General features: G+C 53.0%; 1 protein-coding gene across 1 annotated transcript; it reads right to left on the reverse strand.

Annotated features, from left to right (window-relative positions):
• Positions 1 to 1005: 1005 nt before the first annotated feature.
• LOC123343807 (lysosomal alpha-glucosidase-like) lies at positions 1006 to 18442 on the reverse strand. The gene is given in 21 exon segments (XM_044979221.1): positions 1006 to 1958; positions 2681 to 2827; positions 3266 to 3430; positions 3837 to 3935; positions 4763 to 4904; positions 5340 to 5488; positions 5756 to 5907; positions 6399 to 6532; positions 6872 to 6989; positions 7559 to 7643; positions 8183 to 8296; positions 9383 to 9493; positions 10540 to 10671; positions 10760 to 10878; positions 11177 to 11296; positions 12607 to 12703; positions 14107 to 14272; positions 15599 to 15744; positions 16072 to 16612; positions 18320 to 18339; positions 18341 to 18442. Coding segments are annotated over 21 exon segments (2922 nt in total). The 3' UTR covers positions 1006 to 1895.
• Between the last annotated feature and the right edge of the window lie 3806 nt (positions 18443 to 22248).

Genomic DNA, 22248 nt, shown 5'->3' on the forward strand with positions numbered 1-22248 from the left:
CAAAGGCTCCGGGCAGGGCTGGGCGCCACCTGGCGGCGTGACGGGAGAACGGTACCCGCGCGTCGCCCTCAAGCGTCCAGCAGCGGGAGCTGCATCCGCAGCCACTAACCGCCCCCCTCCCCCACCCGTCACACACACAAGGGCGGCGCGTAGGTGATGACACCTGGTGGCCAGAGCAGTGACCTACACCTCGCCTGGCCGCGAGCCCGGGACAGCTCCCACCCGCCAGCTCTGCAGCGCCACCCGGTGCTGGGCAGCTCCAAGCCACAGGACCTGGATGGGGGGGTCCTCCCAGGGCGCCCACCTGAGACCGGGCAGGACAGCAGCGGGGGCCAGGGAGCCCCTGCATGGCCCAGCACCAGCTGCACCACTGCAGCCAGAGCCACCCCCGCCCAGGGGCAGCTCTAGGCATTTTGCCGCCCCAAGCACTTGCCTGTGGGAGGTCCCCAGTCCCACGGATTGCAGACCCTCCGCAGGCAAGCCGCCAAAGGCAGCCTGCCTGCCGCCCTCGCGGCGACCGGCAGAGCGCCCCCCATGGCTTGCCGCCCCAGGCACGTGCTTGGCATGGTGGTGCCTGGAGCCACCCCTGACCCCCCCATAAGAGTAGACCCATTAGCCACTGTGAGATGCTCAATCCTCAGTCCCCCTCCCTGCTGGGAGGCAGGGCAGTGCTGTTGTCCCCAGTTTACAGAGGAGCTTAGCTCTGGGGTGGGCTAGGGTGTCGTTCCCAGCTCTGGTAGACCTACAGGTGCTAGCTCTGTTCCAGCGAGCAGGCTAAAAATAGCAGTGTGATGGGGAGAGGGCTTGGGCCCTCCCTGCACACAACAGGTGGAAAGGACACACCAAAGGGGGCAGGAGGGGAGGCCACGGGAACAGGGAAGTGAACAGGTCTCCATCATGGCATGGACACAGCCTGGCCTGGCGGGGACACTGCAGGCAGGTAGTGTGTGCAGTGAATGCCAGGACAGACTCACCCTGCCCCAGAAACAACAGCCAGACAGCAGCCACCTCCACTTGCCTTTATTCATCTCAGACAGAGCAGCACCAAGAGGAGCAGTCAGGGGTCTTTCCCTAACCTCTCCCAGCACTGACACCCACGTCACAGCCAGACCCGGCTCTGGACGGCTCTCAGCTTCCTTCTGAAAATCCCACTACTGTCGCTAGCGCTGAGGCTGCTCCCGCGGTGCCATGTGGGTCTGGTGGGCCGAGGGGTGGAGACCCAGGGCCCCCATGGAGCCCTGTGTACGCTGGCACTGCCAGCAGTGCTTCCCTTCCCACCCCCCGTGTGCTGCAGTACTGCACAGCACACGCCCCACCCCAGCACGCTGACGCCCTCAGGGTTGCACCGTGCCAGCAGAGTGTGAAAGCCGGGGCACAGGAGACCTTGGTATGCTGGTGTCGGGAGACAGGCGAACAGAATCGCTGACCAGAGCCTCTTACCAGCCCCCCAGAGCATGGGACAGCCGAGTCTTTAAACATAAACCCTGCGTCCAGGGCCAAGGCAGAGCGCGTCTTCAGGCGGAGCTCGGGGGCGGGGGCATGGGCAGGGCAGTTTTTGGCTCTCGCTGGCCTGCAGGAGTAGTCCCGTGGGGAAAGGCGAAGGCAGGACAGGGAGAGCCAGGAAAGGCAGGCTGTGCAGCCCTGCTGGGCTCAGGCACGAAGCAGCTGTGGAACCCAGAGTCTATGTCCAAACCGCTGTGGGAGGGAGGCAGCCCTGAGCTGGGACACAGAGCCAGCCAGAGCGGCACCCCACAGCCGGGGCCTTGGCGTGTGCGCGCATGCACACGGATGCACAGAAGCACACCTCTATCCCCACCCCCCACACAGACACACGGACGGACGGAGAAGCCTCCAGAGCCCAGCTCCAGCTCAGCCATCCCAGGCGCGTGCGGCCATCATAGCCAGCGGATGGAGAATCCCTGGCTGAGGTTGAGGTTGAGGTCGCTCACCGTGAGAACCTGCAGTAGAGAGAGAAACTCAAGCTCAAAGTGGGACGCGGGGGCCCCATGCAGCACACAGCGCCGGGCCAGGCTGGGCGCACACCCCCATCACAGCTGGAGCACGCTCCGTGCTGCCCCATGACGTGACAGCCGATGGTTGGGGGGGAGAGTAAACTGGCACTAAGGGGCAGAGCAGGGCAGGGCAATGGGCTAGAACAACCCTCAGCATCTGCACCTGCCCACTCAGTGAACACCTCCAAGTGCTGTGCAAACAAGGAGCTGAGCTCACTATCCCCTTGGGGCATGGGAATGGAACCCAGGTGTCCTGACTCCCACCGCCCTGCTCTAACCACTAACAGCCCTTCCCATCTCCCAGTTCTCTCCGCTCGGCGCACAGGCCCAGTGCAGCGCAGGGAGCAGCACCAGGCGCTCTGGGTTACTCCCAGACCAGAGGCTCGGAGAGCGGGGTGAGGCCAGCTGCCAATGGGCGGCAGAGGAGGAGGCTGGAGTGCCTGCCCTTCTGCACGGCCCAGCCAGAGGCAGAGAGAGCCTGAGAGCAACAAACTCACGACCGCAGGACAGAGACGTGACCCTGCCAGAGCCAGAGCAGAGCGTGTGGCTTGGGGAAGGAGCCGGTCATCGCTGGGCGGGAGAGGGCACATGGGGCGCTGACGGGGGAAGGAGCCGGTCATCGCTGGGCAGGGGAGGGATATACCAGGCGCTGGCGGGGGCTGGGTTACCTGGTTGTCCAGGTAGGAGAAGGGATTCTCTTTGCCGTTGACAGTGACTCTGCTGGGCTTCTCCCGGACCCCATAGACACTCAGCACATCCACAGTGATGTAGGTGGCTTCCACGTTGGCGTGAAGGACAGTGGAGGTGAAGACATTCTAGGCGAGATGCCGAGAGGTGGGGCCTGCTGGTGCCCAGACTACGTGGGCACCGGTAGCCACGTCTACAGCACCCGCCCCCACGCCCAAGGGCAGCCCCAGCCCTCCACTGCTCCTGTTGGCCACGGCCTGGCTATCACACAGTCCCTGCCCCCACATGTGCAATTGCAGCTGCTCTGGCCCCCAACCCCAGGTACTGAGACAAGCACACTGAGCCCAGCACTCACCAGCAGAGGGCACCAGCCACAGGCCCTGATCCCAGCTCCCCCAGCTGGCCAGGTCCAGAGACCCGAGTCCACACCATAGCCCCATTCAGGCAGGAGGATCTGCACTCCCACAATGGGCCAGGCAGCTCCAGCTGTCTGGGGCCAGAGCAGCCCTGTGGCTCTGGGGGGTGGGAGGGCAGCACATTCCACCCCCGAGGCGGGGGCCCCCTACCTGCGTGACGTTGAACACCAGGTAGGAGTAGTCACCCCTCTCAAAGGTGTCCAGGCTCTCGCCGTCATCCCAGAAGAGGTCCCCCCAGGCGCTGGCATTCTGGGACAGGGCCGCGATCAGGCGCAGGGGGTTCCCGCTGCTCACCCAGCTGGTGCTCCCGGGTTTCTGGGGTTCAAGAGACCAACTGCTGAGACCAGGCGCCCCGCTGAGGGCTCCAGGTGTGGAGGACCAGGCATGGGGCAGGCCATAGCAGTGAATACACCACGGAGTGAAGACAATGACCTAGAGAGCACAGATCCTTCCCCCGCCCTCCCACCCGTTTGTGCCAAGGGAGGCATCTCAGGAAAGCTCCTGACCCAGACCCCTGAGGAGCGTCACCTCCTCGGCTGCAGCACGGAGACCAGCCCAGTCAGGGCAGCCTCCCGGTACTGCAGACAGTCCTGCGCCTCCTGGGCAGGGCGAGCGACTGACATGTCCCGGAGCCAGGCAGCAGGCAGCCAGATGTAGGGATCTGGAGTGTGGGACGAGGGTTATTCCTGTGCTCCAGATGCAGCAGTGGGAGCAGTCTCACCTGGGTGGGGAGAATGGCGCCCTCCCGGATGTGCAGGTTGATGTGGTCCAGCGGAGCAGCCATCTTCAGGCTCTCCCCACTGCTGTTCAGAAAGGAGCCCTGCAGAGGCAGCGACAGACACACGGGGTGTGGGCAGCAGGGTGGTTAAGAGGGAGAGGCCATCTGCCCACGGGTCTGGAGAACCACCCCCTGAGGCCATGGGCACCAGCCAGGCCCATATCCACCACACACAGGCAGCAGGGGGGAGAGCAGGCCACAGGCCCTGGGACTCGTACACAGCACAGGCCATGCGCACTGGCGCACCCCACACCCACCACACGCAGGGCAGGACACCAATCCAGGGGAGCACAGACACAGGCATGCGGAGCAGGGAGAGCACAGACCACGGGCACCAGCCCGGGGCTCAGACACACACAGGGGGGAGCACGGAGGCAGAAGCACGGAGCAGAGGCAGCACAGAAGCGGGAGCACAGACACACACAGGGCAGGAGGGCATGCTCAGAAATGAGGCCGTGGCCAAAACCCTTTCCTGCAGTCTCTGATGGTGGCAGTGGTGTCCACCTGCTGGTCTGTGGGTGACTGGGAAGGACTTTCTCCGACCCTCTGATTCCTGCTCTCCTCAATGGCCAAGCCCAGAGGACAGGACAGGAGGCTATGGTGAGCTCCCATCCCAGGGAAGAGCAGATTGACAGGCAGGGCAGGTCGGAGGTGCACTGGCCACTCCTGCCCCACTCCCTCCCCATCCCCTCTGGCACAGGGACCCACGCCTGCTCTGATTTCTGACACAGACAGCAACCCGGTTAGTTTCACAGGCTGCAGGGCTCTGTCAGGTGAGGGGCCATTTGCAGCTGGGGTCTCCAGACCCCTTGGGTAGGGGAAGGCACAAATCCACCTTGCCCCGCCTCCCAGCATGCACTGCTCCTTACCGAGTAGTAATCGTACCACACCCCTCTGGGGAAGTAGCCAATCACAGAGTCCACTCCAGGCTCCAGCACGGGTGTCACCAACAGGCTCTGCCCCCACAGAAACTGCTTGTCAATCGAGTACGTGATCACGTCCTGTGGAAACCTACAGTGGGAAGGGGGTGCCTCAGAGCTGAGCTGCTGATGCCACAGACCTCTGGGCCCTGCAGTCTGAACTGGGCCAGTGCCCCCAAACTAGCATTCAAGCCACTGCACAGTCACTTTCCACTTGCTGTCAGCACCAACGGGGGTGGCACCTGCCTGTAGATTAGTGGCACCATGGTCTGCGACTTCATGCCTGCTTGTAGATCCATGGCATCAGCTTTCATGGGTTGGAAGGGCAGGGCCAGGCCCACCCACAGAAAGGAGTGGAGGGGCCCATGGGTCAGAGGGTGCCCGCCAGGGGAAGAGAGGCGGGCTGTGCTCCCCTGGGGGAGGGGAGGGAGGCAGGCATGCCCACCAGGGGTCGGGGGGCCATGCCCCCCGTGTGGATTGCCCATGGGGCAGGAAACCATCCATAGCTGTAACAGGAGTTTCTTACTCAAAGAACAAGGCTCGAGCGACGGTGTGGCCCTGCAGGTGTGCCCGGTGGAAGAGCGTGTAGAGGAAGGGCAGCAGGGCATAGCGCGTCAGCAGCACCTCCTTCATGGCCGTCCGCGCCACCGAGCTAAACGCCACCGGATCCTGGGCCTGGGCAGGCCAGACAACCAGAGTGTCAACAGGCAGGACAGACGGACAAACAGGCTCTACCCAGAGTCCATCCCAGAGAGCTGTGGAGAACGGATGACCAACACCCCTTGCCCGCTCCCAGCAGCAACCATCCCCCGTCGCCTCCTAGCAGTGACCTCTCTGTACTGCTCTGGGCCCTTCCCCCATTTGAATGCCGCCCTCCGGGGACTGCATCAGCCCTGGGCCCCCATGGGTGCTGCTGTCCCTCGGGATGGGCCTCCCTGTTACCTTTTCATTCTGGGTGTTATGGTTTCGGGCGAAGGGGTAGAAGGCTCCGAGCTGCATCCAGCGGGTGCACAGCTCCTCCGAGGTGGTGCCTGAGAACCCACAGATGTCCGCCCCAACCAGCGGGATCCCAAAGAGATTGAAGCTCAGCACCCCTGCAAACACAGAGGCATGGAGTCCAGAAGCAGCCAGGGACACCTGGAGAGGATCTCCCATGATCCTCCTCGGGACAACACTCAGACTGATGCCCCGTGCTGTTCCCTTGTACAGACTGCGACACGTATATGCCTGGGGACATGCCTGGGGGGGCTACATCTCACCCACCACAGGACCAAACAGCTGCCCCGATGCCTGCAAGCTGGCAGCCGGCTCCCATCGCAGCCAGTCCTGGAGCTGGGAGCAGGCTCCAGACTCTCGGCTGCCCTCCCAGATGGTAACAGGGAAAGGCCCCATCTCAATTACAGGCCAGCAATAAGGTGCAATTTCCTGTGGCTCTTTAATGGAGGAGCTGCTGCCCAGCACGTGGGAAGGGAGGAGCCATCATGACTAGGGAGGACACAGGCCAGTCTCGGAGGGTGATCCTGTCCCCAGTGGGTGAAGGCTGGTATCTGTGAGAGGCCTGCCTGTTGCCGGGAGAGCCACTCACCTGGGACTGACCAGTACATGTCCTTCCACTTGCTCCTGTTGTCACCGAGCCAGTGTCCCGAGTACCTTCCCTGGCTGGGGAAGGTGGAGCGAGAAATCACAAGCGGGCGTTTCCCTCGGATCTGGATCAAGGCGCTGGAAGACAAGGAGGAGACTTGGGCACCGGGACCAGGCCGGGGCAGCTGTGAGACTCAAAACCAAGGGCATAGTCAGTGCAGTGACTCGGGGCAGCAGCTCCACACCCAATGCAGCTCTGAGACCCAAGCACAGCTTGGCAAGGCGAGGGAACCCGGATCAGGCGCTCAAACCCCAGACTGGAGCCAGTGCGTTGGGGAGAGACCGGCCCCCTGCGGGCGAGATGCCTCACGCTGGTGTCTCGGACACCGTTCTGTGGAGCCATTCATTGACACCGGATGTGAACCTGTTCACTGGAGTCGGCAGGCCGACGCACGCCCAGCAAGCGCTGGCCATTACCTAGCTGTGGCTTTGGTTTCCATCAGCCCGTAGAGGTTGTGGAGGTTGTAGTGCACGGAGGTGCTCTGCTTCGCCGAGGCACACACGGTCTTTGCAGAGAGGGACCCGCCCAGCACGGCTGATGGGGAGGGAGAGAGGCTGTGAGAAGAAGTGTTGTGCAGCACGGAAGCCAGCAAACACCTGCACCCAGATACAGCTACCTGCGCCTCACACACTATTCAGTAGCCTCTGGGCCAGATCTCTAGGCTGCTCATATGGTACAAAGGGGCTAGATTCTGGCTATCAGCAGCCAGTGAGGAACCCTGCACTGGCATAAAGCCAGCAGAGCTGGTAATGGTTCCTGTGCCAGGTGTCCCCCTCTGCGGGCATATCAATGGTTAGGTTCCTTAGACAACACTTAAGGGCTAAAACTGGTCATGCAGGTGTCTGAATACACAGTTAGGTTCCTGTGTTTGAAACCTGAGCCCATGTGCACAACCCCGAGTGCTGGGAATGCCGTGCTAAAGGCATGTCAGAGAACAGACAGCACACACAAATATGTACATCTACGCACTTGTATACATATACAGAGGCTAAAACCTATGGGTCAGATGAAGCCATGGTGTAAGTAGGCCCAGCTCCCAGTGGCACCAAAGGAAGTTACACTGTGTACACCAGGCACAGCCTATATTTTCCTTCCCTTCTTACCAGGCACGTAGGGAGGGTTATCGAGTTCCCCTGGGGAACAGCCATCCACCGACCCGTCCTTGAAGTCGGATGGTTCATTCATGTCCTAGACAGAGAAAGTCAAGTTGAAATTTCATTCATAAGGTTTTGGTGATTATCAAGCTGGGAGCTGATCTCTTCTCAGAGACCAGACGCTGCTCACCTACACCTCATGGGACCAACCATGTGGCCAAAGCCACCAGGACCCAGTGGGACTGCTCCATGGCTGTCCTTGCTTCTTGAGCCATTCAGAGATGGAGTCCTAATCCACCCCTGGACTTGGGAAGCTAACTGCATCGTTGGTCCTGACCTGTTAACCTCCAGCATGTTCAGTACCTGGAACAACATGCAGCCTAGCGCCCTCTTATCCAGTGTAGTAAAAGCTTACACTGGACGCACATGACACGTGCCTCCCAGTGTATGTGTCTCTTCAGGGACACAGAGCTTGTCAAGGACAAGGAAACTGGAAAAACAGGAGCTCAGAGAGGTACAAAAGCTTCAGGGATAAGTGAGACATACTCTATGCTGGGGGGGAACACGAGGGAGTAGCTTGGAGAGCCCCTGCCTTTGTAGCCTCAGACCCAGCAGGGGTAAGGAGGAACTTACGATCCAAAGCCCATCAAAGGGGACGCGAGTATGGAACCGGTTCAGATTCTCCAGCCACCACTGGTAAGTGTCTGGGTTGGAGAAGTCAGGGAAAGCAGTGAGGCCAGGCCACACCTATGGAAAGGCCAGAAAATAACACATTCTGTGAACCTCTCATCGGCCAGCTGCACCAAGGAACAGAGCGAGTTCAGGGAATCACAGCCTATTGTACACCTGCAAAGATGGCAGTCCAGCCGCCCTCCACCTTAACGCACCATTGACCTTCCTATCTGCCACTGGTGGCTGGAGCTGGAGACTTAGCCAGGTCCACTTTTGAAATTCCACCTTCTCCCCTGTAGAGAAGGTGGAATTTAAAATGCAGATGGTGAACAGGCAGCATTGCTGCTGAAAAGCCCATTTGATTTTTCCAGTTCAGCTTGAATATTCTAAGGTGCCAGTAGTAACAATGGGACCAGTGTTTTTTTAAATATGGGGCCCAATTCTTCCCTGCCTTGCACCCTGTGTAACTGTTTACACATGTGCAGAGCAAGTACAAACCAGGTGTAAAGTACCACCATGCTCAGAGTGAGTGAAGGGTCTGGATTTCACAGCACTTTACACCCCCGGGGAATTTTTAGCATAACCATCATCTGTTTTTCCCAGTGCTTTTCAAACTTTCTTGAAGTATTTAAGAGAGACAGAGGTATGCCGTAGGAGCCCATAATTTATAAGCCTGGGGTGAGTTGGATGAGAAATCACAGTGGATTGTGGGTAATAAATGGAGCAACTCCACAGATTTGCTCACCAGGGGCAATTTTTCATCATTCCGGAAATAGGGAGAAATCCAGAAAAGCAGACTGACAGTCTAGGGCGACACAACAGATTCTGACTCCACTTGTGTTCATGCGACTCCACTGATTCCCAAGAGGTCACTCTGGAGTCACACGGGGGTGAGATCAGAATTAGGCTCAGTATTTTCCCCCCACAGCCTATTCAGCCCTCTTTACAGAAATGAAATTCCCAGTGATGTCAATGCACTTCAGAGAACAAGGAGAGAATCAGGCTCAAAGCACACAGGACAGAAAGGTCACTTGACCATATTTTTATTATTTTCCCCTTAACAACTCTAGGGGTGAAATCTTGGTCTCACTGAAGCCAATGGCAAAACTCCCATAGATTTCTGTGGGGTCAGGATTTCATCCGAGTTGCTCCCCCTCTTACCTGTCCAATCAGTGTTTGCCCCTGAGTAGTATTTATGAATATGCCACGTCTCAAGCCTTCATCGTAAGGCCAGTAAGAACCAGGAGGATTAGTGCTGCTGATTCCAGGATCCTGGAAACATATGGAACAGGTTACATTCTCCCCCCCAGTTTCCATGAAGCCTCACCAATATACCCAGAGTAACTCAGAGAACAGCTTACTGGTCCTGGGATCCCTGGCCCACCAAACTAGGGTTGACTAAAGCTCACATGTTATTGCCAAATTGACCAAGAGGAACAGAAACTTGCTGCAGCATTTCCACTTGTGAGAAAGAAGTTTGTATAAAGTGTCACTTCTCCAAGGATCAAGGGTTGGGTTATAGATAGATTTTTTGGGGGGAGGGGGAAGGGAGTAATGCTGAGTATATGGCCAATGGAACAGCAACAAGTGGAATCACTCCGCTCGACCAGGGGTTCTCAATCTTTTCCATTCCAGGACCCCCTCTTCCATCAAACTGGGGTCTAGATGGAACCTGTCTCCCACTTACCAGTATAGGAGGGGCAGAGAACAACCCCAAGGTTGAGAACCCATGAATCAGACTGATTGACAGATACCTGCAGCAGTTTCTCCTTGTGTGATTGAGACATTGGGAGGTTTACACGCAGAGCAGACAGGAAGGCAGCGGGATTACGCTGGACCTGTCGCTAGAGCTCCCCTGCAGAAAAGGGGGAAATTCCAAAGGCCATGCTCATGGATTCCAGCAGAGGTCCTAGCCACTTCTCCCAAGCAGAGGCCTGTGTGAGGCCAAAGCAGAGAGGGATAAGGGGGTGGAGTAAAGAGAAGGCCACAAAAGTACCTGATGCTCTTTCAGGATATTGCTCAAAGCCAAGCATCACACCTGCTCAGAGGGTAAGGCATATGCTAAAAAACAAAGGGCTATATCCTCAGCTGGTGTAAATCAGCACAGCTCTGTTGGCATCAGCACCAGCTGAGGCTCTGTGTCGAAATGTTTATCACTGAAATAGACAGAAGCAACTCATATGGTGGGGAGCCTGACACCTCATGGAGCAGCTGAACACATCTCACATGCCAACTCTGGCTGCACCTGCCTGAAGTTTTAGAAACAAAAACAGGCCTAAGCATATAATTCAGGAAGAAGGTCAGAGAAGTCAGTATACCAGGATCATGACGTAGTACTGGCCATGCTTGTGAAGGTCTTCCACCAACTGCGGGAGGGTGTCAAACTTCTCAGGATCAAAGGTGAAGTCCCGGTACCCTTCCATGTAATCAATATCATTCCACTGAGCATCCTGCAAAGAAGACATGCAGAATTGCATGGTGTGGAAATGCTTCTGCAGAGCTGCCTAGCCTCCTCTGGAGGGCAGGTATTTATTTTACCTGTGGTATCTGATAATTCCTCATGGCTTTCACAATCTGCCAGGTTTCATTGCTTGTCCCATAGCCCCAGCGACACAGATGGAACCCCAGCCCCCAGAAAGGTGGCATGGCAGGGAAACCTGGAACAACACAATTGGAATGGAGACAATGACGAACTTGGCAACCCTGGTGGAGGCGGTAATGACTAGGGCAATTCTGAATGAGAGGGAGGATCTGGTGGAGATGAGGAAGAAGCAACACCTCTGGTGGCGGAGGACATCATGATGAATCTGGTGAGACAGGTGCTAATGTATAAATGTGAGGGTGATGGCAGGGGATGGAGATGCTGGGCATGTCTAAGCATACAAAGGAACGGTTATTCAACAGGCTGTCTTGGGGGTGAGATGCACAGAGAATGGCTGGGGTACTGATATTTACCTATCACCTGCTGATACTGTTGGATGACCATGTTGGGATCAGGGCCCAAGAAGATGTAAAAATCCAGAACTCCTCCAATGGTTCTCCAGGTCAAGGCAGGAGCTGGCTGCAGAGCCACCTCTTTGGAAAGTGACAGAATAGAGACAATGAAACTGTGGTCCAATGGCTAAAGCATGAAACGGGGTCAGAAGTCCTGACTTCAAATCATGGCTCTCCCACAGACAAATATGACCATAAGCAAAAAGATACATCTATAGCCCTGTGCCTCAATTCCCCATCCGTAAAGTGGGAGTAATAGCACCTCCGTATTGCACAGGGGTTCTGAAGGCTTAAAGGCTGCAGTGTGATTTGGTATCACTGGATTTCAGGTGCAGCAGATGTGCAAAGGATTATTACAACATCTGTTTTCTAGACCTGACCAGTGTGGCGTTCTCACCGTTTCCATTCCAGAACTAAGCCCAATAGTGCTTTCTGCCTCTGTAGCACAGAACCCATTCCAGAGCCCACAGAACTGAATGATAAATGAAGAGCTGAACACGAGAGCGAGTTTCTGCTGGACTGAGGGCTTTGCTGGAAAGGGTGCATTGTGTGTGAGAGTTCTCACACCTCCGATACAGCGGACGTGTTTTCACAGCACTTCCCTGCACCGTTATTCTTGGGAGTTCTATTGCAATAAAACGCACACAGCTGGAACGAACATGGCACTGGCGCGAGGAGCCTCATGACATCAGGGCCCCAGATGGCACTAACAGGGCACTGGTGTAAAGAACCTCCTGGTATCTGTGTCCTTGCTGTTGGCCTGGCGCTACCATCAGGAAGCTCACCCTGCTGGAGTCCTGGCTGGTACCAATATGCCATCAGTGAGAGGATGCCCACAGTTCTGGAGTCCCAGCTGGCATGGACAGGCTGCTGCTTTATAGCAGCTGCCTGTGGAAGCCACAGCTGGCATCAGCAGGGTGCAACTGTGAGAAAAGCAGCCAGCAGATTTATATCCCTGCTGCACCAGAAGTCACACTGTTAAAGGGCAGATATATCAGAGGAGAACCAGGCTGGACCAGGGGCACAAGATGCTGGCTTTTCAGACTACAATTCAGCAGCTGTCTGTGTGGTTAAACCGCTTGACAGTTGCTAAAGAGCCTAAGTTTAGCCAGGAAACAGATGTCTGGCTCAATAAAGGGGCCAACAAACCACATCTTTCTCTTTTACTGCTTCTCTTTGCCCCGAGTTCCTGAACTGCCACCTCAGGTCAGTCTCCCCACCCGGCCAGCTCCAGCTCCCAAAGCCAGCAGGCCCCTTTTCTAGTGATTAGGAATAGCACCAAAATCTATGAGATGCCACCGTCAGGGCACGCAGGCTGATGAAGCGGGGGGCTTCCCTCGTCAGGCCCTGAACGCCAGCTCCACCCCAATGCAGCATAAGAAAGCACATACCCATTGTATTGCTATTCAGGAGGAAGACACCATGAGCAGCTCCTCCTTCCTCCATCAGCAGGTAAAATGGGTGAGCTCCATAGAGGTTGTAAGACTCCTGCAAACAGAAGTTGTCTGATAAGAGACTTGTTTTCAATATGTTAGGGACACCCAAAGGAAGGCGGAATGGATAACAAGGGAGGTGTCTAAGAAAGGAGAGTTATGAGCCATGGGGAGCAGTTGACAGATGCCTTCTGGACCCTCTTGGCTCAGTGTGATTTAGATCTATCTTGGCTAGGCATGTCAGTTCTGGTCACCAATATGTAGGATGGTCGTGATCAGCCTAGAGAGAGAGGGGCAATGGGCAGCCAGGATTATTGCAAAGTTTGCATCTGAAGGCCAAAGGGACTTGGCGCATTCTCAGCAGAGAAGAACAAAAAAACCCCAGTAACACAAGGGATCGGTGATGGAGTGGGACATGATGAGCTACAAAGGGCCCTTCTTGAAGGCATCTTAAAGCAAGGGAATTATGCATAAGTAGGGCAGCCAGGCACAACTACCATACTTCTCTCAAAGCGGCAAAGATACAAATGGCTGCCATGTGAGCCCATGGCAACTGATTAAATAAATCCATGTATGGGACACAGTCATCTTTAAACAGAGCTAGAGGGGAGTGAAGGACACAAAGGTAAAACGGGGCGAGAGAAACCCAAAGGGAAGAGATGTTTCCTTCCTATGTGACCCAAGTTTGCTGGGTCTCAGCTCCATCGTCAAGGGCCTGTGTCCCACACCAAAAGGAACTCTGCTCAGATGGGGAGTGTCTATTAACACAGACCCCAGACTAAGCTGGTGAGATGCTTCAATAGCCTGTGGAACTCAAGAATCCTCTGCTGCTGAGTGGAGAAGTCACCTTTGAACCTGATCAAAGATAAGGAAGATTTCATATCCCAGCACGGCCTTCCTCTAACCCTTCACGTTAACCACAGAGAGGGGCAGGGGGAAGCCCATGTACCGACGGCTTCCTCGATGTTAAAGACCTAGCAGACACCATAACATTCTTCGCCTACCCACATCTCACTGTTACTCGGGGTCTAAAACACTCATCAGAGCTCTGTCTTCCTTAGAGACTCACCCAGCTCTGCTGAAGGAGTTGTCAGTAGTCAGACTCCACCCATCCCACTACCAAGGGAACTGGGAAGTAGTAAGTCTCTGTGCACCAGAGTGGCACAGAGCCATCCCCAGAAGAGGGGCGTTATCTGCTCTAGAGGGGAGAGGATGGGCTGCCAAACCAGCACAGGAGGGTGCTCGCTACACCAGAGCACAGAGGGGTCGTGCGTCTGCTCAGAAGTAACCTGATGCCGGGTTCTGAGCAGGGCTATGAAGGAAGCAAACGCAGTTCTTGTACGTAAGGCAGCTGTGCAGGTTGGGCCTGTTACACTAAGGGGAACCTTTGACGGGCAACAGTGGAGTTGAAACAACAAGACTCCGGCCCTGCACACATCACCGAGGGGACAATGGTACCGTGGGAGGGACATCCCGGGCCCACAGCGTCAGGGTGCTCCAGTCCAGGCTGTGCAGGAAGCTGCTCCGATGCTCCCCAAGGCCATAGAGGAATTTGGAAGGGAGGACAGTCGAAATCTGGAGAAACTGGTCAGCGAAGATCAAGGGAGCCACAGTCGTGTTTAACCTGGATGGGTGGCGGGAGGGGAATGAGAGAAGATACAAAAGTGGGCAAGAAGCAGGGTGAGGGAGAGAGCAGGAGCAAGGGAAGGACAGAGCAAGAGAGGTCAAATATCATTAAAACAATGTCAGTCTGCTCCTCTGCTGCTGCTAATAGCAATCACCTTCCTTCCAGGATCTCAAACTTCTGCACAAACTAGAGATCACCCACCCCGGCGCACAGACTCCTAGACTGTGATACAAATCCCATGGCTCAGCAATTTGAGTGAACTCTCCTATCCCAGCCGAATGCAGAGCCAGGGAACAACCTGGCCCAAAGGTCAGCATGACTCAGTCTGATTCAGAGGTTAGGTTTCAAGTCAAGGTGCCAACGAAAGTCTCCTCAGAAATTATATTTAACCCTCTAAGCAAAAGAAACAACACAGGAGTGAGGTTTCCTGATTGTCTAACCACCAGCAAACTACTCCCAAGAGGACCGGGTTAGCAAACGCACAAAGTTTTAAACAACAGTAAAATAAGGAAAAGGTGGTGCATCTGAGGTGAAGAGCAAAGCAAAGAGCTCTTCTCTACATGCCTCATCCTAGTAGAACTGGCTACATGCTTAAGGGTGTGGGCACAATGCCACTGAATGGATCTGTACATACTTACACCAGGACAGCATCTGGCCCTTCCCCCAGCAGAGAGTGAGAGTGTGTGTGTGTGTGTGTGTGTGTGTGCGTGTCACAAATTTACAGCCCTCCCACTGATTTCTTCCCCGGAGTATCTGGCCCCAGTCCAAACTTGCACCCCACACGCCATCTGGTATGCAGCGTAAAAACAATACCACTTAGCACTTACACAATACTTTGCATTTGGAAGGCACCAGACAATCACTAGGTCATTAACACATTACGCAAATAAGCACATTGTAAATGCAGAAGAACAGACTCTTCTCCTCTCCGTGCCAAGCCACATCAAGACCACATTGACCAAGTTCCCAGAGTCAACCCTGCATTCTTTCTACCCAGGCCCAGGAAGTCATGTGCTCCTCTCTAGGTTCTTATGCAGTGCCTATCCCCACAGTATCTGAAACCTCAGTTCTTGAGGAAGGAGGAAGAGGGAGAACAGCTGTCTCCCCCAGCCTACAGGGCATGCTGACACAGCAAAGCTCATGCTCTTCCCGCCCAAACTCAGGTGAATAAACCAAGCAGGTAGGAGACTTGGGCTTAGGAGAGGAGAGAGACAGTTCCCTCTTCCCTCCTAGCTTCAGCTCTGTGGTGCCCCCACAGGTGGAGCTAACGGGTGGGGTCAGCCGCTGAAGTTGGAGAGAGAGAAGAGGAGGGTGAACTCTTACAGCACAGCGCCAGAGGCTCTGCGCCTCAGCAGCAGGCCAAAAGGCTCCTTGGAGAACTCCAGGCTGTATACGGGATTCTCTGCTCTCTTCATTGCCTGAGGAACCTCCAGGGGGACTTCAAATCGAGGGCTTGTGGAATCCGTGATCTACAAAAGGGAGAAAACATGTCTTAAAAACAGCAAAGCAGGAGGCAAAGGAGTGTTTAATTAGCTCAGAGGGGTGACCTGACAACAAGCTAAACTCAGCAACACGACAGCAACAGCTAGTGCCAGGGGGATATGGCTGCCGTGTCTGGCTTGACATGATGGAACCCTAGACTGAGACATGAGATGGGTTTTACTGCTGGTCAGGGGCTAGTGTCAGCCAGCAGAGACCAGGGGAATTAGTTAGCCGGACTGAGAGGCCCTACTTGGGACCCTTCTAGGCATGGAGGCCTTGACGGGAAGGGACATAGACCAGAGAAGGCAGCTCACCTTGATGTGCAACCGAGTGTCTGTTTCAAACTCCACGCTCAGCTGCAGCCTCTCAATGTCTCTGGGATAATAGGCCTTCACCTTCCTCCTCAGCAAACCCACCATTCCCAGCTCAGTCTGGTTCAGGCTCTCCAGGGTGTAGCTGGGGAAGTCAGGGGGGTAAAAGCACCAGGGCACCCCACTCCTGCTCCTCAAAAGCTGGTCACGTTCAATAAAGCAGCACCCCCTGCTCTCACAGAGCTCTTTTGTCACCACCATGTTCCTCTCAGGGTAGCAGTCAAAGCGGAGAGGCTCAGGGACGGCGCTGCATTTCTCCAGGGGCGTCTGTTCATGCTGGCTCCCAGACACCTGTCTGAGCATCCACATGGTGACTCCACTCAGCAAGACGGCTACCATCATCAGCAGGCCAACACCCAGCCACCAAGTGGACAACTTCCGAAGGCAGGGTGGCTTCCCATCAATGCTCTCTTCTTCAGCATAGGATTCTGTAGGCTGTGGGAGGTCTGTTGCCAGCTTTTGGTAGGACTTCATCTTCCATGTGCTAAAATGAGGGAGGGAATAAAGCACCAAATGAAGGAACTGGCAGAGAAAATCCTACCCTACTGATGAGGAGGTTCTTCCACAGGAGAATAATCATCATGAAGAATAAGCAATATCAGACCATGCCATAGCCCTGAGAGTGAATTTCCCTGCCTTGTCTTGCTGCTTGCTCACTGTTTTTCACAATAATGTTAGTGCAACACACAATCACAGCAGTTCTGGTCATTGGTCCCTTTGCCGTAATACTTGCATTGTGTGGAACATACAGAATAACTCTTGACTCTGGAGATGGGTTTGAAGGTGGAAAACAGGACCCCGCCCTACTTGATCTACTGCTCAGTGCTCTGCCTAATGTAGGGCCAGGCCCTACACAGGTTCACAGGATTGGGAGAATCTACCAAGAGCTCTCCTGTACACATTGTACAAGGAACAGCTGCTGTTTAAGTCTGCATTCTCACTGAGCACCTAGAGCACTACCAGCAGAGGTAGCTAGCCTCCTGCACAAGCTGACAGACCAAAGCCAGAGAAGTGGCAGGGGACGGACGGACGGACGGACGGACGGACGGACGCACGCACGCACACACACACACACACACACACACACACACACACACACACACACACACACACACACACACACACACACACACACACACACACACACACACACACACACACACACACACACACACACCTACCTTTCTAAGGATGTTGCAGCAGCTACTCCAACGTGTGCTCTCCAGAGATATTCCGGCTATTTTTGAGTTTAGGGACCCATAATGTTTCCAGGATATGGGCTGAGCCCAGCTCCACCCACCCTACCACAGCCCTGGTTTCTGAGCCACATAAGATCCTTGTGAGGTGCTCAGCATGCTCAGCTCTTATTGAAAACAATTGGCCTTGAGGATCTCCAGCCACCAGGAGTACTGGACCTTTACAATGTAAAATCTTTGGGGCAGGGAACATCCCTTAGCCTCCATCCCATTATAAATGACTAAAGAACTATTTTGGAAATCTCGCATACAAACATCTTCTCTGGGAGAAGCCCTTTTCTGAGCTGCTACTGCCACTGCAGGAAAGGGAGAGATGTTCCCAACACCTTAAACTACAGCCATTATTTCTCTAAACCGTAGATATGCATATATACTTATTCAAATGCTTTTCACACCAAATCTGCATTCAGCAGGCAAAACAAAAGCACGGAGAAATTACTTTTCTTGATGTACAATCAAATATTTTATTTAATATATACACTGCAGTAGCACCAAGATGCCTCAATCAAGTCAGGCCCCACTTTGCTAGGCGCTGTACAACCGTAAAATAAAAGACAGTCCCTGCCCCATAAAGCTAAGCAGCTTTATCTAATGCATATTCCCCAAGACACTCAGGACCACCTTGTCTATTGACTACATTAATACAGTCATATGCCAATGCAAAACTCTGCAGCTGTGCATGCAGATATTTGCATGAACAAACAGGTTGCTAAAATGCTGTAACCTGATCCATGCACCAAATGCCCCGGACATATATAAGTGCAGGGGTTCACAGGTGCAAACAGACTTTGCCTGCCACCTCCGTGGAGGCTGGTGGAACACAGGACCCCAAATTGTTATTTGAACGGCTCACTATGAGCATTTGGTATTAAAAATCCCCCCTGCCAATGCACTGGGCCACCATTTCTCTCTCTGGAAATCCCTGCAGAACATACTTAGCTATTTTGCTCTCCCCTGCCTCTGATCCGGTGAGAGCTAAGAAGCTTACATACACCTGTCTCCTCTTGACATTCTGGCTTCAGGAAGACAGTGAAGTCTCCCAGCTTGCAGCACTTCATGCCTGCTGTACCATAAACCTCCTAAAATAAGCCCTGCACATGGTCTCTACCACTTCAGTCTATTAGCAACGCAAGAGTCCTAACTTCCTGTACATTTCGTTGGTACCTAAGAAAGATGGATTATTAGAACTTTGAATATAAACAAAACACATTCAGGTAGAAATAAAGCCATATTCTTATCAATTATGTCATACCAAAGTTTATTAGGAGCTTTTCCCTTGTCTGAGTTCAGTGGGAGTTTCTAGAAAGGATTTCAAAGCCCATTACAAAATGGATAGGCATTATTATCCGTATTTCACAGAGAAGTTGTGGCTTGCCCAAGACCACATACTGAGTGACAATACCAGGAATAGAATCTAGGTTTCCTGACTCCTAGCCCAACATCTTATCCATAGGTCCCTGCTGCCTCCCCTATATAAATATGATAGACAGATATAGACCGTGACAGAATATACCCCTGTGTCCACACCCCATGCACTACTGTAATCATCCTTGTGAGGTTTCATTTAAAAACTCATAATTTGCTGGTCATTATTGTCTTAAAAAATGTGTGTGGCAACACTGTATGTGACGTTATGAGATACCACTGTATGTTGTTATTAACACATGTTCCAAACTTAGGTTGGCAAAAAGATCTGACTCAAACAAAGGAATGTGTGTGTTGCTTAATTGCATTTAAGCATTAAACAGAGTCATCAAACAGGTGAGGAAAAAGCAGCAGGGAACATCCTTCTCTATAGATTCTTTATCTCCTTAATCTCAGCTGGAAATGGTTTTCAAGAGAGGAACTGACACTATAAAAATGAGGGACAAACACCCCAAGATACGCCCCATCCCTGCTTATTGTATTCACCACCAGAAGCAACGAAGGATGCATTTGTTGGATTGGAAAAGGGGTTCTGACCTAAGGAGTTTGCTCAGTAAGACTGTTGAAAGCATTTGATGAGAAAACTTTGCTTTGAATTTAAGTTCATAGTTTGTTAAGTTAAACACTAGTAGAATTTTTGTCTTTATCTTGTAACCATTTCTGGCTTTTATGCCTCATTACTTGTACTCACTTAAAAGCTCTCTTTGTAGTTAATAAACATGTTTTATTTAATCCAGTGTTTAAACTGAAGTGTCTGGGAAACTCCATTTAGCCTTATGTCTTGAACTGTGCTACTTATTACTGTGTTCAGAGATGAATCTCAAACCATGCTTGACAACCATTTTCTGACATGGCTGTAGATAGCCAAACCCATGCTACAGGCTACTTTTCTCTACAGAGAGGCTAATTCTCCACTGCCATGCATCTCATGTAGCCATTTACACCTGTGTAACGTGAGTGGAAAATGCATCTTGTCTGATAAATGGCTGCACAAGGAGTAAATGGCTACACAAGGTGCAAGGCAGTGGAGAGTCGGGCTCATAGGGACAAAACCTGCCCTATGAATGCCAAAGTGCCTAACAGTCAGCAGATCCAACCCCTTGAGGATACCACTCAAGTAAGAGGATCCTCAGGTGATGTAGCACTACCACAGCGGCTCCTATGTCATCCTGCCTGCTGCCTCCTGACATGGGGGTGGGGGGTGATTGGGGAAACCGGGGTATGCCTAGGGAACATTGGCCCACATGGATGCCCTATCTGCCAGAATGCTCCCACAGGCCTCTGGAAGTCAGCATAATTTAGATTGGCCATGTTGTGGCTGGGAATGATCCAATGCTCAATGGCCCCATGATGTGGAGCACAAAGAAGACTAAAAAACTGGCTTTGACCCCTCATCTCGAGCTGTATGTGGGCTCTTTAGGCCTCTTTAGCTGCATTGTGCCCTTGGACTATGGCCCGTAGCATGGTAGTTAGTCTATTGCAGTTTTTGAACTCGCTTTGTAAACTTGTGAGGTTTGCCAGCAAGCAGCACCGACCCAGTAGCTTTATTTTAGCAATACTGCAGCTTTAGCCAGCCTAGCTAAGTCAGTTCAAAAAGGATGTGATTCTTAAAGTCATGGGATACCCAGGAGAGGGAAAGAGGAGAAGCTGAGAACCAGCTCCCTGATTTTCTGCTTCAGCAAAGGTTAGAGTAGCCTAGGGATGCTGTAACTTGTACTGCCTGACTATGGTTCCAGAGGGACCACTTATCAGGAGGGGGATAGCCAGAGCACTGTGTGGTCCAGCCATTTCCCCACCCTGCTCTCAATATGTCCCCTAAAACAGGGCTGTGGGGAGGGGAGATTTAGGAGCTGGGTATGCTGGCTCTGCACCTGCTGGAGACTCCCCTGATTTCAGAGGAATCCCCAACAGGAAACTTGCAGGTGCTCCTTTGCACCGCCTGGGTAGCGCAAAGGGAGTGGCACAAGGCAAAGAGTCTGGCTTAAAATATTGATTGCAGCCCCTTGATCTTTTTTTGAAACAACATGTTTGGCCTGCAGGTTGAAAAGGATTAATATCGCTGGCTTGGACAGACATTTTCAAACACAGTTACAAGAACAAGTGCACAGACAGACTGAGAGTCTGGTTTTAACACACTCAGCCTTTCCTATGTTCTAGTTCAGGGGTTCTCAACCTTTTTTGTTCTAAGGCCCCTCCCAACATGCAATAAAAACTCTATGGCCCACCTGTGCCACAACAACTGCTTTTCTGCATATAAAAGCCAGGGCCAGTGTTAAGGGATAGCAAGCAAGACAGTTGCCTGGGGCCCCTTGCCACAGGGCCCCCCCACAAAACTACATTGTTCAAGCTTCAGCTGCAGCCCTGAGTGACGGGGCTGAGGGCTCCGGGCTTCAGCCCCAAGTGGTGCAGCTTCTGCTTTCTGCCCTGGGCCACAGTGAGTCTAATTCTGGCTCTGCTTGGTTGCACCCCCCTGAAACCTGCTCGCGGTCCCCTAGGGGGCTCCAGATCCCTGGTTGAGAACCACTGTTCTAGTTAACAGTCCATAGTACGGTATTTCATCATCATTGTCTAAAACTAAGTAGATGTATTGCTATTGGGGTCTCAAAGGTTGAGCACATTGTTGATATTAGGTTCAGTTAGGGCACAGTGTTGCCAAATCTCAGGATTTTATTGAGCTGCAGCCTTAAAGCTGTAGCTTCTTAAGTCATTGATCTTGCATGGTGACAGGTTTCAGAGCGGTAGCCATGTTAGTCTGTATCAGGAAAAAGAACAGGAGTACTTGTGGCACCTTAGAGACTAACAAATTTATTTGAGCATAAGCTTTCATGGGCTAAAACCCACTTCATCAGATGCATGCAGTAAAAAATACAGTAGAGAGAGAGAGAGAGCGCATGAAAAAATGGGGGTTGCCATACCAACTCTAACAAGACTACTCAATTAAGGTGGGCTATTATCAGCAGGAGAAAAAAAAAACTTTTGTAGTGACAATCAGGATGGCCCATTTCAAACAGTTGACAAGAAGGTGTGAGTAACAGTAGGGGGGGAATTAGCATGGGGAAATAGTTTTTAGTTTGTGCAATGACACATCCACTCCCAGTCTTTATTTAAACCTAATAGTCTCTAAGGTGCCACAAACTCCTTGTTCTTTAAGTCATTGACTATATGTCTCGCTACTTTAAAATGAAAGTTGTTTCTAGCCCTCATGGTTACAAAGAAAAACTTAACATGAATCCTAATGATTCAAAAAGCAGAAGGCAAATCAAAAGAACCCAACATTTCTTATATATTAAAAATCCCATGATTTTTTAGACTTGATTTATAATTTTTTGAACACTAGGGATTGGCAATATTGATGACATTGCTACAGGATAACTGGATTAACTCTGCTGGCCACCACTGGCATTTCAGACTCTCTTGACTCCAGCAAATAAAGAAAACA

The sequence above is a fragment of the Mauremys mutica genome, chromosome 11 (genome assembly GCF_020497125.1).
Source record: "Mauremys mutica isolate MM-2020 ecotype Southern chromosome 11, ASM2049712v1, whole genome shotgun sequence".
NCBI classification, from domain to species: Eukaryota; Metazoa; Chordata; order Testudines; family Geoemydidae; genus Mauremys; species Mauremys mutica.